The sequence below is a fragment of the Corylus avellana genome, chromosome 6 (genome assembly GCF_965113065.1).
Source record: "Corylus avellana chromosome 6, dhCorAvel1.hap1.2, whole genome shotgun sequence".
Lineage (NCBI taxonomy): Eukaryota > Viridiplantae > Streptophyta > Magnoliopsida > Fagales > Betulaceae > Corylus > Corylus avellana.
Window position 1 is genome coordinate 21558343 of NC_142495.1, and position 16511 is coordinate 21574853.

The 16511-nt window shown below is 35.7% G+C and overlaps 1 protein-coding gene across 1 annotated transcript; it reads left to right on the top strand.

Moving 5' to 3' along the window:
• Positions 1-1575: 1575 nt before the first annotated feature.
• On the top strand, positions 1576-15721 carry LOC132188522 (protein REDUCED CHLOROPLAST COVERAGE 3). The gene is given in 24 exon segments (XM_088517324.1): positions 1576-2020; positions 2118-2179; positions 2310-2402; positions 2583-2655; positions 4006-4326; positions 4540-4604; positions 6146-6277; positions 6968-7009; positions 7139-7675; positions 8089-8243; positions 9042-9516; positions 9720-9782; positions 9877-9978; positions 10144-10458; positions 10539-10631; positions 10824-10925; positions 11024-11128; positions 11568-11701; positions 11957-12140; positions 12253-12384; positions 12597-12709; positions 12797-12878; positions 13812-14875; positions 14877-15721. Coding segments are annotated over 24 exon segments (5076 nt in total). The 5' UTR covers positions 1576-1950; the 3' UTR covers positions 15439-15721.
• Positions 15722-16511: the final 790 nt, after the last annotated feature.

Here is a 16511-nt window from a genome sequence, read left to right on the forward strand (position 1 = left end):
AGTTTTACTATAAAATCAAGTAATTTGTTTTGTTCTTCTCTGTGATCCAGTTTTGGAAGGTCAAGAATTGAAGATCATGCATCTATTTGGTCTTCCAAGTGGAATAATTTGGGGAAAATTATACTAAGTTTTCTAGAGTTTTATAAAACTACACAACATTTCCCCTTGTTTTGAATTAGACAACAACCTCTCTTGAAGTGAAAGTGAAATATATATATATATATATATATATATATATACTAATCACGATCAAGACAGTAATATATATGAAAAAAGTTAAACAAAGTCACTAGCTAATGTAAATGGATTAATTAATACTTTTAGTTTTGCCTTTAAAATGCAATAATCCCCAAAATTAGACTTAATAATCATTGTACGTAATAGTCACCGAAAAAATAGTTATTTTTAGTATTTGTGTAAGAATAAAATAAAAATAATTTAAAAATATTGATATTTAATGCCTTGAAGATGACAGATGAATGATATTTTATAATTTAAAGGAAGGTTAATATATATTAGAGAAATCGAGCGGATCTTATAAATAAAACAACTTAAGCACAACACTCTACAGAAATTATATCAGAAATATAAATGGGGGACTTTCTCAATAAGGCTATTTTCCGAACTCAAAGATAAAGCTTCCTTAGCTAAGCCGTGGGCTGCGCCATTTAGATGTCGTCTGACATAGTTTAAGGAAGGTTAATATTTGATTCAAAATAAGGAAAACCATGCCTTGTAATTTCACATCATCTCAATTTTCAAAGGAGAGAGTCAATTTTCTTTGTAACTTGTCACTAGAGGATCTCCTAATGGTTTTGGTGGCAGGGGACTAGAATTGGCAATTTTAGATATGACTTACGAATTTGACATGAATTAAATATGAAATTAATAAGTTAAGGCTGATAGGTCTGAACTGTTTAATTAAATAAGTCGGATTATGATTGACGTATATAGTTTTAATTCATATCTCAACCGATATATAACTAGTCGCTAGACGATCTTCAAATGATTTTGGTGGTAGGGGGACTAGAACTGACAATTTTAGATACAACTCATGAATTTGGTATGGATTTAACATAAAATTAATGAATTAGGGTTGAAGAGTCTGACTCGTTTAATTAAATGAGTTGCGAATTATGGTTGACCTATATAGTTTTTATCCATGTATCAACACGAACTGAACGTGATAAACAACATTTGTAGCTGACAATTTTTGACACAAAATTAACAAATGAAGATTAAAATATCTGACCCATTTAATTAAACAATTCATGCATAGCTTTTTGAGATGATTTGAGGTAGACACACGCGAAGTAAAAATGGACACCTCAACGGGGGACTATTTACCAAGGAAAATGTGACAAATTTAGGGTTCAATAATGGAGTTGCTCATTAGATTCGGTATCGCCTTTATTGCCTCTTAGTGCCAAATTAACAGTCCATAATCATTCCCTTAGTGGTGGGGAGATCTATAAGGCCCCAACACGTGATAAAACAAAATATGAACGGCCACATTATCGCCTGCCGCGTTACAACTTCAGGGGTCATTGTCCCACCCTCTCGTCTTGTTTTTGTCTCAGTGCATGTGTCTCTCCCTGCCTTCCTGTAAGACACATCACATGTTTCTACAGAGAGAGAGAAAGAAGAGAGAGAGAGAGAGAGAGCGCAATCGAGCTTATTAGCAAGAAGGAGAGGCCAGGATTGCTCACAAATCCATAAAGAGGGTTGAAGCTGAAAGTCCCTTATCCTATCTTTTCTTCAAACCTTTTTCACAAGATTTTCCTTAAAGCTCACTCTCACTCTTTCTAGCCTTCAACCCCCTCCACCTCTCCCCCCTTTTGTTTTTCTCTCTTTCCCTCTTGTTCTTCCTCTTTGTGTCAATGATTTCTGAAATGGGTTTCTGAATTTGTATCAAAATATTACACACATATCTTCTGGGTTTTGAAGGAAATGGCCCCAAGGTCAGGCAGAGGCAAAGCAAGCAAAGCCAAGGCAGAAAGGAAGAAGAAGGAAGAAAAACGTCAGATTCTGAGATTCCTCTTTACTTACAAATTAAGAATCTCAATATTTTGATTATTAAATTTCTGATTTAATTTCGATCTCTTTGAGTTGTGCAGTAGTGCCTAGTGTTCTTGACATCACTGTCATCACCCCATATGATTCCCAAGTTATTCTCAAGGTATATACCCATTTCTTTTTTCCTCCTTTTCTCCATAAATATCTTGTAATTTTGTTTTTTCTTTCTATTTTTCTAGTTAATTATGATGCATTTGGTTGGATTTTTGCTAACCAATGAAAAACTCTTGAAGGGTATCTCCACTGACAAGATACTTGATATAAGAAGGCTATTGGCTGTGCATGTAGAAACATGCCACCTCACCAACTATTCCTTATCTCATGAGGTGAGTTTTTCATTTCTCTTTTATTTTATGTCCAAATTTACTACCCTTTTAATTGTTTATTAATACTCCTGAAGACATAATAAAATTAATACTACCATTTAATAGTTTCTGTTTGCTAATTAGACACGATCCCTTTAATCTCGACCTGACGTGGATCATAATTAAATCTTGGATTATCAGGTCAAAGGGCAGAGATTGAATGACAGGGCAGAAGTGGTTACCCTAAAACCGTGTTGTTTGAGAATGGTTGAAGGTAGGTGAAGCTCTCGTACTAGTAATTCAGCTTCCACCGCTAATGTCGGCTGCCTTTTATTACTCATTTATTTAATATATATATATCTATATATTTTTTCATTATGACGTAGATTTTTGTCAGCTTAAACATATTCCAGCTAATTCAACAAAGATGTAGTAATATATGCAAGATGACCGTTAGAAAAAAAAAAAAAAAAAAATTACAGTATTTGTTAACAAAAGAAAATATAGATGAAAGAAAAATGTTTGAGGAGGTAGTGCAACTTGTATTAAAATTTTTCCTATAAACTTATTTGGTAGTTTATATTTTATAAAAATGAATGTATTTAGTGATTAGTGTGATAAATGTTTATACATTGTTATATAGATTATCACATGATTAAATATTAAGTGACATAAACTATTACATTAATTTATAAACTATTACGCTCATCGATGAAAAGTTAATATGTTAACTTATTAAAAGCTGCCACAGTTATGTCATAAGAGATACACTTTTTATTTTACAATATTGGTTAACTTTGGTGTGAGTCACATGCGTATTGGAATTTGGAGGGTTGGGGTCCTTGGGGATACCCTTTGTCTTTTGTGCTCGCATGCACAATTTTTTTTTTAAATGACATAAAGCTTAATTATATTGAAATACATATTTATCAAACATATAATATATATATATATGCTAATTAAAGAACAGGTCTACTTAACTCCCTCAAATTACCACCCCAATGACAATTTACCATCTAAACTATCAATTGCGACAATTTATCCCTCAAACTATCAAAACAATGACAATGTACCCCAAATTTTAATAAAATGACAAAATTATCATTACTAAAATAAAAATAAAAATGCTAAAATTTATTTATTTTTTCAAAATATTAAGGGCATTTTTGTCTTATTAAAATTTTTTATAAGTAATTTTATCATTTTGTTAATATTAGGGATAATATTGTCATTATTTTGATAATTTAGAGGGTAAATTGTCGCAATTAAAATAATAAATTGAAGGGATTAAGTGGAGAATTAAAAAAATTGAAGTTGTGTCGGGTCCAAAAGTATTTCCCATTTGTCTTGCTATATATAAAATCCTTCGAATTTATTGAAAAACAAAACGAGAAAAGTAAAATGGTAAAAGAAACCCACATTGGTTTCGTCGTCGAGCCCGTAGCATTAAATTTTGCAATCAGTAATCATCTACTTTTTCTTCCAATAATGACCCTAAAGAATGGTATAATTTACGACACAGAAAAATGTTGGAAAAAAAATGAACGCTGACTGCATGGACTTATGCTTACTTAATTATTGCCCTAATTTGGTGAAATATTTACATCTGTGCCACTATCTTCAGAGGACTATACCGAGGAAGCCCAAGCCGTTGCGCACGTGCGGAGGCTACTGGACATCGCGGCCTGCACCACGAGGTTCGCCAAGACCAGAAGAGGCCCATCGACACCGGAATCCAGGTCCAAGAAAAGCAGGGCCCACCAGCAGGCCAAGAGTAACTCCGGCCCTCCGACGCCGCCAGATGGCGGAGCCCCGTTGATACCAGCGCCGTCCGTTTCCGCGGCGATCTCGGAGAACCTCGGGATGGCCGCCGTTCACCCCACGCCGAAGCTCTCCGACTTCTACGAGTTCTTCTCGTTCTCTCACCTCTCTCCTCCTATTCTACGTGAGTATCCCTCATTTGGTCTCTGGGGTTTTGGCCGAGAATTTGCTGTCGTTTTTCTTTTTATTTCCTTTAAATTATTTATTAATTATTTCCTTTAAATGTTATATATGTTCGTGTGAGGGTGTGACGTCGTTATGGTTAATTGGAAAAGGAGAAAATTTTATTATGACGTCGTTAAATTTGATTGTTTGGTAAATGATTATTGACTTGCAGATTTGAGGAGATGTGAGCAGAAGGATGTACTAGAAAGGCGTGATGGGGACTATTTTGAAATTCAGGTACTAGTACTACTAGCATTCTTCTTCACTTCTTTGTGTTTCTTCTTGGCCTAGGTGAAGAAGGAACTTGATCCAAATATGCTTTGATAAAATTAATAATGAGTAGGATCAAACTAAGAATCCATATGGGCATGTAATTTCGAATGTTGAAAGTACGTTTTTAAACAAAATTGCAAAAAAGTGTTTTGATTATGAGTGTTTTTAAAAAATGGCGGTTTGAAATTTTTTTATGTTTTCAAATAGTAGGTAAAGAACACACAATTTTAAAGGCTAAATCGCAATTTTATGAAATGGTTGTTAAAATAGAACTTATTCTAAAAGTTTAAGTTGAGAAGAAATAGTAAATTTAAGATTAAACTGCGATTTTACTAAACGATTGTTGTTAAATCACCACTTATTCAAAAAGTTTAAGAGGATAAGAAATGATAAATTTAATAATTTGAATTAATATTTTAACACTCTCTCTCACTTGTGGGTTCAAATTCCAATTCAATAAGTGAGGCTCAACATGTAAAATATTTAATTGAAATGATGGGTTAATTGTAGAAACAAAGTTCGAATTCAGGACCTTTGCTTTGATATTATGTTCAATAACCATTTGTCCCAAAAGCTTAAGATAATAGAAAATTGTAAATTTAATCATTTTAATTAATATTTAACCACGCTCAACTGCATGTTTTAAAATTACTAATTTTAAATTGTATGTTTTGAAATTGCAAAACTAAATAGACCCTAAGTATTAGGTAGTTCAAGCTCAGTTAATTTATCTTTTTGACAATACCAACTTTTTATTTTTTTGATACTTACTTAAGCATTAAGATGGTGGTTACTCAAGTATCCATTTATCAACTTAACCTTGAGTTGATTTTTGTAGTTAAATACAAAACTTATGGACGTTTTGTTTCATTACTAATGCTTTGTTTGTTTCGACGTAAAATATTTTCTAGAAAATGCTTTCCTATTTTTCAGTGCTGTACGATCGAAAATTGTGGTCAAATTGAAAATATTTTCGGTTTACCAAGAAGACCTTCGTAAATTTCTATAAATTAGTTTTCCTTTTTTAATACCGTAATTTTTTTTTTTTTATTAGTTTGAACTTCTCCTACTCAAATCACTAGACTTCCGTCGGTCCATTGTTAGAGTTCACCTGACTATTGTCGGAGTTTGCCAGACTACTGCAAGAGTTTGTCGGACCTCCGTTAGAGGTCGCTGGAAGTTGTCGGCCTTTTCGTTGTCTCTCATTTTTAGTACGAGCCAAATGCTTAAAAATATATTTAATGATTTTGTTGGAAATATTGTCTTTACATGAGAGCCTAAATATTCCATTACTAATGAAAGAACAAATTCCTTATTATGATATATTAGGAGTTCATGTACTCCTTTCAATACGTTAGTTTGTTCTCCTTTCTCCCATTAACTTCTTGGCTCGCTACATGATATTTGTGTTTTAATTGATTCCTCCTTTCAATTGAGGTTGACTGAATCTCAGAATAAATTTTTTCTTTGACTAAAGAAGCTTAAAATGCAATTGATGCATACAGATTAAGATCTGCAATGGGAAGCTAATACGAGTGGTTGCATCAGTGAAAGGGTTCTATACCGTGGAAAAGCGGCTTCTACAAAGCCACTCCCTGGTGGATCTTCTACAACAGCTTAGCCGAGCTTTTGCCAATGTGGGTACTGTACATGTTTCTTGAATTTCAATATTGTATATCGCAGTTGCTTGAATTCCATACTCTTGTCTACATATGTTGCATATTGAACCACTCTGTAGATTTTCAAAGTTGGAAATATATTGCCTTGGAATCAACTCTTAGTGAAGTGCAAATTGCAAAGAGTAGGCCATTGCCGGAATTATGTCCGGATGATATATATAAGTAAACTGGCTAGAAAGCTTAGTATGCTTTTAAACGTTGGTGAAAATTCAAAAATTAGATTTTTGTTTTTCTTCTATGTAAATTCTTTAATCTACTGCCAAACCGAATCACCGCACGATGGTTACGTTATTTGTTATGAAATTTCATCAAAACCTGGAAAAATCCGACCACAACTAGATTTTTATTTCTGAAAATTTTTCTAATTTTGATTTCTTTCCTGGAATAAATAGCTGAATTTTCATTGGAGTTAATTTACATTCAATTTTGATTCCAGTCACCTACCAAACCGAATTTGTTGATTTCTGTAGAATAACCTTGGTCAGGTGAAGTTAGAATATCTCTTGCTAATTGGATTCTGCTGAAATTTTGTTTCAGCTCGTTGAAAGTCAACTGGACTGTCATGTTTTTCATCTGCTATATAATCTTGCTGTTCTGTTTTGAGCTTAACCTCTTAGTTTGTAACTAACAAATGTGTGATAAATGCAGGCATATGAAACTTTAATGAAAGCTTTTGTGGAACATAATAAGGTACATCTTCTATGTGTAAATAATTTTTTTTTTTAATTTTTTAATTTCAATGTAATTTTCTTTTTAAAGCTAAAACGTATAAGCTTTTTCAATAAATCATTGAGTTCTCTTTGTTCCTTCCCTTTTCAGTTTGGTAATCTTCCATATGGTTTTCGAGCAAATACATGGATTGTTCCTCCATCTATTGCTGATTCTCCATCAGACTTCCCATTGCTACCAACAGAAGACGAAAATTGGGGTGGCAATGGTGGTGGCCAGCAAAGAAATGGTGAATCTGATCGTCGATCCTGGGCAACAGATTTTGCCATATTGGCTCACCTTCCTTGCAAAACTGAGGAGGAGAGGGTGGTCAGAGACCGGAAAGCGTTTTTGCTTCATAGTCAATTTGTTGATATCTCAATCTTTAAAGCTGTTGCAGCAATACGCCGTCTCATTGATTCCAATATGCATGCAAAGGATGATGCTACAAGAAGTCAAACAGGTTTAGTCCTGCATGAGGATCGTGCTGGGGATTTGTCCATTGTAGTAAAACATGATACAACTGACGCAAGCACAAAATCTGAAGTAAAAATTAATTACAATCAGTTATCCAATATGTCTGACAAGGAAACTGCTCAAAGGAATTTGCTCAAGGGCTTGACTGCAGATGAGAGTGTAGTGGTTCATGTAAGTACTTTTCTCCTATGCTGCAAGTTTATATATATATGTTCAAAATATGAGGAATATGAATCTATGCAAGTATATCGGTGAAGGCTTCGCTCTACATCATTGGATGCTACTCATCCATTTGCGCTTGGGTGTCGCTGATTTTCAGCTGGTCTATCTCTATTTATAAACCTAGTTTCATTTAAGCATTTTCGGTTTAGTTTCTTTCCTCAACATATGCATGTCTGCCTTATCCCAACTATTTTATAAGCTAGACCAATTCTATCTGCAGCCTTGTTCATTGAGGATCATATTTTTCTTTGATATCAAAGGCCAAGATGTCTATTCTACTACATGAATACCCACTTTTTTTGGTCTTCTCCTTGTCCTTGACATCTAAATGTCCTCAACCCTCACTAGTGGAACTTTTGCAGGATACTTCCTCCTTGGGTGTTGTCATTGTAAGACATTGTGGATACACTGCAACAATAAAGGTTGTTGGTAATGTGAAGAAGGAAAAGTTTGAGACTCAGGATGTTGAAATAGATGATCAACCAGATGGAGGAGCGAATGCTCTTAACATTAACAGGTTTGAAGGACAAGCTAATGCCTCATTACACGGTGTTTGATTTTTACATTTTGTAGTTGCATGCACATATCGCACACAGCAATACTGTGGGCTGGAATTAGTAGTATACCAATCATGTCAGTTGCATATGTTAATGGCACCGACGATTATTGCCTTATGTTTACTGAGAAAAGGAAAAAAAATCAAACTTTTTGAAGTTATTTTGTAAATGAAATAATGGCAGTTCAAAAGTAAAAATGAGGTTTTTGTTCGCTCTTTTAGCAAAAAAATGCCATACTTGTCATACAACATGATGCTCTGAGTATAATTATGGCTGTTAAAACCCTAAAGGGTTTCTGTCAGGGAAATTAATACTAAGAAAACTGGGCCGCAAAAATTGATTTCTTTTTTACTTGTCTAACAGACATGTTTGAATCTTCAAAGAGAATGGGTTCTCTCTAAAAAGTAAAAAGTGTGGAGAATTGCAAATCAATAGGGGTATTCTTCTACTGCATATATAACTCGCTAAATCGTAGATATGCATGTGGGACCGAAGATTTTTGGCTTTGAAAACAATTGCCAATGGATTTAGTTCATTTCACTGACACTGTTTTCTACGTTTTAGATACATGCAAATTAGTAGCTAATACTAAAATACAAGGTAAAGTATGAAAGATTTGTTAGGTTGTTATTGGTTCAATAGAAAGGATCAACTGCTTTTGAAGTGCTTTCAAGAGTTTAAAATATTGTTTTAAAAGGTTTGCCGATGCTACATGCATATTATCCAACGGACTGATCAAGTACAAAATTCTTTTACAGCTTGAGGTTTCTGCTTCATAAGTTTACTGCTGAATCATCAGGAGGAGGTTGGTCACCTCAGTCTAACTTGGATGGTTTAGAACTGCATAGATGTCTGGTAAGAAGAGTAATCAAAGAGAGCTTGAAAAAGTTGAAGGAAAAGCCAATTGATTCTAAGAAGTCCATCAGATGGGAACTTGGTTCTTCTTGGGTACAACATCTACAAAAGCAGGAAACTCAACCAGGAAACGATTCTAAAGGCCCTGATCATGATAATGAGGCTTTACATGCTGTCAAAGGACTTGGAAAGCAGTTTAAATTTTTGAAGAAAAGGGAGATCATAGAAAATGACTCTGAACCTGACAATATGCATGTGGAAACTGATTTGGGAGAACTAAGCAATGGGGAAGTCAACAAAACAGCAGAACTGGAGAAACTAATTTCTGAAGATGCCTTCTTCCGGCTCAAAGAAACTGGAACTGGTCTTCATTTAAAGGTTTCTTTGACACCCTTGTCAATGTGTCACATTATTCACTTGTTAATTCAGTTTGTAATCCGCTTTTTTTTTTTCCTCTTTGCTGCTCATTTTAACTAGAATTATTTAGAAAATAAACTTTACTTTGTTCTTGTGTTGTTATTATGGTACCATAATTATTTCTTATTATCTTTTGGACTTACTCAATGTGCTTCCTCCAACAGTCAATAGATGAGCTTATCAGCCTGGCACATGAATATTATGATGAAGTTGCACTACCAAAACTGGTAATATTCTTTTTATACACCGAGTTCTGTTACATGCTTAGGTTTACAATTATCATATGCAGAGGGTTATGAACTAAATATCTTACTTTGTTAGGTAACAGACTTCGGATCACTTGAACTTTCTCCAGTTGATGGCCGTACACTAACTGACTTCATGCATTTAAGGGGACTACAGATGCACTCTTTGGGTCGAGTGGTGAGAAAACAATCCCTCTATTTCTTTCTCCTTCTTTGCCTTCTCTTTCAACATTCTAAGTGAAAGCCCATCCGACTCTGGTCCTTGGGGAATCCTGGCAGGTTTTGGAACTTGTACGTGTGCAATATTTAATTTTGTTTGTCCTAATCTCATTATATAAATCAGGTTGAACTTGCTGAGAAACTTCCCCATATACAATCACTTTGTATCCATGAGATGGTTACTCGAGCCTTTAAGCATGTACTTAAAGCGGTTGTTGCCTCTGTTGACAATATCGAGGACTTACCTGCAGCAATAGCTGCATCCCTAAATTTTTTACTGGGATGCTGCGAAATGGAAGACGACCAAGAATTGAATGATGACCATCTTCTTAGATTCGAATGGTTACAAATATTTCTAGCCAGAAGATTTGGTTGGATGCTTGAAGATGAGTTGCAGCATGTGAGAAAGTTATCAATTCTCCGAGGGCTTTGCCATAAGGTAATTATTGCTTTTTACTGCTCTTTCTATGATTTTTGTTCAAAGCATGATCATTGCTCGTCTTGTTATTCTTCTCCCAGGTTGGATTAGAGATGGTTTCAAGAGATTATGACATGGAAAACCCTTACCCATTCAGGGAGTATGATATCATCAGCATGGTTCCTGTGTGTAAGGTGGGAAACTCTCTTTCTCTCTCTCTCTCTTAATTGCCACCTCTTTGATCCAACTACTTTGATCCAACTAATAGTGGATTTAAAATATCTTAGATCTTTGATAACTCTGTTTTTGATTTGATACTTATTATCTCATTGAGTAAGCTAAAATTGGCTTCAATGTATCTTAGATTTTTTGAATTTGTTCAACAGCATGTAGGATGCTCTTCAGCAGATGGACGGAATCTATTGGAGTCATCTAAAGTTGCTCTTGATAAAGGAAAGTTAGAGGATGCTGTTAATTATGGAACAAAGGTACTCTCCCATTAAGTCCATCATAAAAGACAACTGACTTCTTTTCTTAAATAGAAAACAGTAACTAATCTCACAGTATGTATTACTTGCATTTGAAGGCACTAGCAAAGATGATAGCTGTTTGTGGTCCCTACCATCGAACTACTGCAGGTGCTTACAGTCTTCTAGCAGTAGTTCTTTACCACACTGGAGACTTCAATCAGGTAAGAAAATCTGTCAGCTTTACTTGTGCAAAATATCTATTTTCTATTTCTTGAGGCAGAGTACTAGTCTACAGTTTGTTTAATTAAATGGATGCTATTGTGTTTAGGGCTAATAAAGTGTGCAATTCTCAAATTCAATCTATAGCAGATGTGGGCTTACATTATCTGTACAAACAAGTCGAACATAGATATGCTTTGCACAGCTATAAATTTCTGCATTTGGGATTTACATGTTTAAATACTGGTGTGCACCTTAGATTTTTTAGTTTGAACAATTTACAATCTCTGAGGCCATCAGTGCCATTGCACGAACATTTTATATGTGATGTTACTGCCAAGTGGTCTTGTGGGCTGTGTCTTTAAATTTGGTTTTCACCACGTGAGAGTGGTTATGGTGGTTTATATTCTAAATTTTAGGAGTTTTTTTCTCATTGCCTAGGCAACGATATATCAGCAAAAGGCTTTGGATATCAATGAGAGAGAACTTGGGCTTGACCATCCAGATACAATGAAAAGCTATGGGGATCTTTCTGTTTTCTACTATCGTCTCCAACACATTGAATTGGCTTTGAAGTAAGTCGAAAATAACCTGCTGTTGAATTTGTATATTTGTCCAAAATGATCATCTTTGCACTCTTCATTCTAGATTACTACGCTGTATACTATTTAAAAACTGAACTTTTGATGACTATTCATTTCCCATCAAATCTGTCACTTCCATAACTGTGAAATTATAATTAATTTCATCAGCATAGTTCCAATACTCTTTGTTGTTCACTCGGTGCCTTTTATTGGTTCTCTTGATTAAAACTGTTGCACAATGGGCAGGTACGTAAACCGTGCTCTGTTCCTTCTTCATTTTACATGTGGACTATCTCACCCAAACACAGCTGCAACATATATAAATGTAGCTATGATGGAAGAGGGCATGGGAAATGTCCATGTTGCTCTCAGATACCTACATGAAGCTCTAAAATGCAACCAAAGATTATTAGGAGCAGATCATATACAGGTTCCTATCTCTCTTCTCTCTTCTCTCTCTCTCTCTACACAGACACACACATATGGATACCCCCATTACATGCAGTCTTCTCATAAGCTAAATGTTTTATTTATCCTTATAGACAGCTGCAAGCTATCATGCTATAGCCATAGCTCTTTCGTTAATGGAAGCGTATTCCCTGAGTGTGCAACATGAGCAAACTACTCTTAAAATACTTCAAGCCAAACTTGGACCCGAAGATCTTCGTACTCAGGTCACATAGTCCTTTACTGTTGTCTGTGCTTATTGATTTTACTATCATGCAGTGTTTGCTAATTTGGCATCTCTATTGCAATCTGTTAAAGAAGATAATTTTGCAATACCCAACAGTTCAATTAAATGGATTTTTTTAAGCCAATTAACTCGCATAAGGACGTTCAGATTTCCAGAGTTGACATATTAAAATGCTGTATGTTGTTAATGCAGGATGCTGCTGCATGGCTTGAATACTTTGAATCAAAAGCTCTGGAGCAGCAAGAAGCAGCAAGAAATGGAACTCCAAAGCCAGATGCATCCATTGCTAGCAAAGGTCACCTTAGGTATTGATATGGTATTCCCAAATTACTTGGTTCCAAATCAAATTATTATGTTTCACGGTGCCAAAACCCTTTGACCCTTTCTTGCAGTGTATCAGATCTCCTGGATTATATAAGTCCTGATCAAGATTCTAAGGGGAGTGATGCCCAGAGGAAACAGCGACGTGCAAAGGTAGGCAGATATTTCTTGCTTTATCTGAATTTAGGAACATATTGATTTATGGTATCAACTATTCCACCAGCTAGGAGTGAAAATTCATAACATTTGATGCTAATGTTCTTTAATGCCTATATATTCTTCTTGCCCTAATATAATCGTTACTTGTCGCAAAGAGTATGTTAAACTAAGCTGTCTTAGTGCCCTTTTATTTGTTTTGGTTTGGTTGGGTTTCTCGGCGTGGCTTGTATACACTAACAGTTCGAGTCAGATAGCATACTGTAGCTTCCACGCCTAATTTTGCTGGGCATGTCTAGGAAATGAAATGTAGTGCCTGCTGATTTTTTACTTAATATGGCTTCGTTTTATAAGTCTTGTAACAGTCAAAATTAGTTGGAGCATCTAGCCAAGTGAAGTCAACTGTTTTGGTTTCTTAAACTGCCCAAGCAAAGGGTATATATAAGGGGCAAATTTTTTAACCAATAGGAGCTTAACAGAACCAAGATCCATGCTTCTAGAACACGTTTACACGTGATTCCATGCCCATAATATGGAACTTACTGTTTTTCTTCCAATGCATCTGAGACAAATTAGATACTTTTTGTTTTATTGTTTTTGAGAAAGATTGAGTAAAAGGATAATCTTAGTCAGCATGTTTCAACGATAATCTGAGTTACCGAGTGGCAGAGGACAAAAACGAAAAATACAAAAGAGAGGAAAAGGTTCGATTAGAAGCTGTTCAGAGTCCTTATTAATGGGAGTGTTGTTGAACTCAAGAAACTTCAAGTTCTCAAGATGTTATCAGAGTAGGCTACTAAAATCTACGAAATTCAGCATATGTGCATATCTAGGGTCGTTCATCTAATACATCCACTAAATAAATAACAGAACAAAATTACCTTAAGTGCATATAACATGATTATCTTGATTTTATCTATAATTTTTCAGGTTTTGCAGCTAAGTGATAAAAGCCATCAAGCACAAGATGACGCTATAGTGGATGATGACTTGCACTATGGTGGCTCCGAAAACACTGCAGGTACAAAAGATGGTAACACAGAAGTAAAAGTCAGCAAGGTTTATCCTGAAGAACCTGAAGAAAATGATGATATTACTAGATATGGGCTGAAAGTTGCATGTGAAGTTGTGGAAGAATTCACTTCAGATGAAGGGTGGCAAGAAGCCAATTCAAAAGGACGGTCTGCAAAAACGGCTGGCCGGAAATTTGGCCGGAGGCGACCAGTTCTTGCAAAACTAAACGTTAGCAATGGTGAACATTCAAATTCTAAAGAAACCATCTACAGGCGGGACCTCATTTCACCAGAGCAAAAGGCAACTCCGAAGACCAATTCAACTGAGTTTCCATTGAAGCAGTCAAAGGCTGGTAGCTTGAGTTCTGGAGAGGATTCAGTTAATCTGCGGGCAACAGCTCCTGTTTCCAAGGTTCCCACTAGTCCAGCAACTCTTACTTCCTTGGCTTCAAAATCTCATTCTTACAAAGAAGTTGCTCTGGCACCACCAGGTACCATTCTAAAACCATTACTAGAGACAGTAGAAGAATTAAACGAGGAGAAAACTGAAATCCAGATGCACAACATTCCAATTGAGACATCAAAGGATGAAGAAAGCTGCAATAAATCTGTAATTGAAGCAATCCCAAAAGATGTCGAAATAGAAGGGACGAATGAAAAAAGCACTCAGATGGAGCCTACTACCCCAAAACTTGAAGAGGTTTCATGTTCTTCTGATCAAGTAAAGCCGGTAGAAACAAATGGGAGTAAGCTTTCTGCTGCAGCTGAACCATTTAATCCAGGATCACTGTCTATGCCTCACCATTTAAACTCAGTTTCTGTCACAAGTATATATGATGTAAACGTCAGTCAAGGCATGCTAGCTGCAGAACCTGTTCTTATTCCTTGTGCACCTCTGTATCATAGAGACAATTATTCTTTCCGCATGAAACATGGCCATTCGAGATATCATACGCCTAGCAAGGAAAGAGGTAGATTTGGGTCAAAGAATCATGAACCCAAATGCACCCAAGTTTGTACCTGGGAGAGCTTGGCAAACAAATCCTGGTGATGCAAATTGTCCGACTCAAACTGACTCAAATTCTGTGTTTGAAACAAGTAGGGCAGAGGAGGAGAAGCTGGATGACAAATCCAATAATGGAGTCAAAGATGGTGCTTCAGAAAAGAGCTTCTCTGGGTCTGAGAAGTTGGAGCTTGCAAGGCAGGTACTGCTTAGCTTCATTGTAAAGTCGTTCCGGCAAAATATGGATCCTTTGGGTGAGCCTGCTGTTAGCGAGAAGAATTTTGAGTTTTCAGAAAATTCTTCAGATGCAATAGCAAATGACAGTGCAATTATAAAAATTCTCTATGGCAATGAGGGAAAGGACTTGGTTTCTCAATCCTGTGATGTCAAGCAGCCAAAAACAGCAGATGCAAATAAGAAACAAAATGGGGATGGTGAAGGATTTATAGTAGTTAGAAAGAGGAGAAGAAACAGGCAGCAGTTTACAAATAGCGTAACTGGGTTGTACAATCAGCAATCTATCTGTGCTTCCGTTCGTTAAGGAGTGAGGGAGACCTGAAACGAAGTCACCAGGAAGGCTTTGCCTTTTCATCTTCAAGAAGTCACCAGGAAGGTCTGCTCGTCTTTAGTTCTAGTCTTGTGTGTCTCTCTGCATCACATTTTAACAATGCACAAATTACTGAAAGGGAAGTTTTGGTCATAATCAAATTTCATTCTATTGGTTCATAAGCTCACTTTGGACGTCCTAATAACCCATGTAGAAATTTCTCTCTTATTAGAGATTTTGTTTGATCAATAAAAGCTAATTGGCTAATTATTAATTACCATGATTTCCTTTTACTTTCACTCTCTCCCCTGTGATTTCCTTCTTTTATGATACAAAGTGGATTTTTAACTTATTCCCATTCTTTATATGCTCTGATGAATTGTATACATATCTTTTTAAGTGTTATTTCTGATAATTATTGACAACCTTGGAAATGATAATGTGTTTGCAGTCTGTCATATCCCTTATGCTTGCTCAGAAAGTAGCTTTCGAGTCTAACATTGGAAATATTTCACAAGTGTGAGTGAGTTTTATTTTGATTTTTTTATTTTTTTGACATATTGATATAAGAGGGGGAGGAAGATTCGAACTAGTATCCTTCGCTTCATGAAGCATGATCTCCAGCTGATTAAGCTACTCATTGGGGACACAAGTATGAGTGAGCTAATATAGCATACTGAGCTTAAATCCATAGACATAAGTTTTTGAATTGAGCAGTGTCTCAACACATTATATTATGGTCTCATTGAAAGACTCCTCAAAGTGTTCCCTGAGAAGGAGCAAAGGTGCGTAGCACGAGCAAACACACATAACACACAAGTGATCCTCAAGACACTCTCAATCTCCCTAACACGAGAGAGAGAGAGAGAGAGAGAGAGATTTTGCTACAAGAAGATATACAGATTATCTTTTATCACGATACACAGACTCAACATAGATTATGGTCACTGTGAAATATTAAAGGAGATTCAATTCAATAAACACTGTCGAGAGTGTAGTTTGTTGTTGCTGGGAGTACTTACATAACATAGGCATTATACTATATATGGACGTTTGCCAGGAGGCAC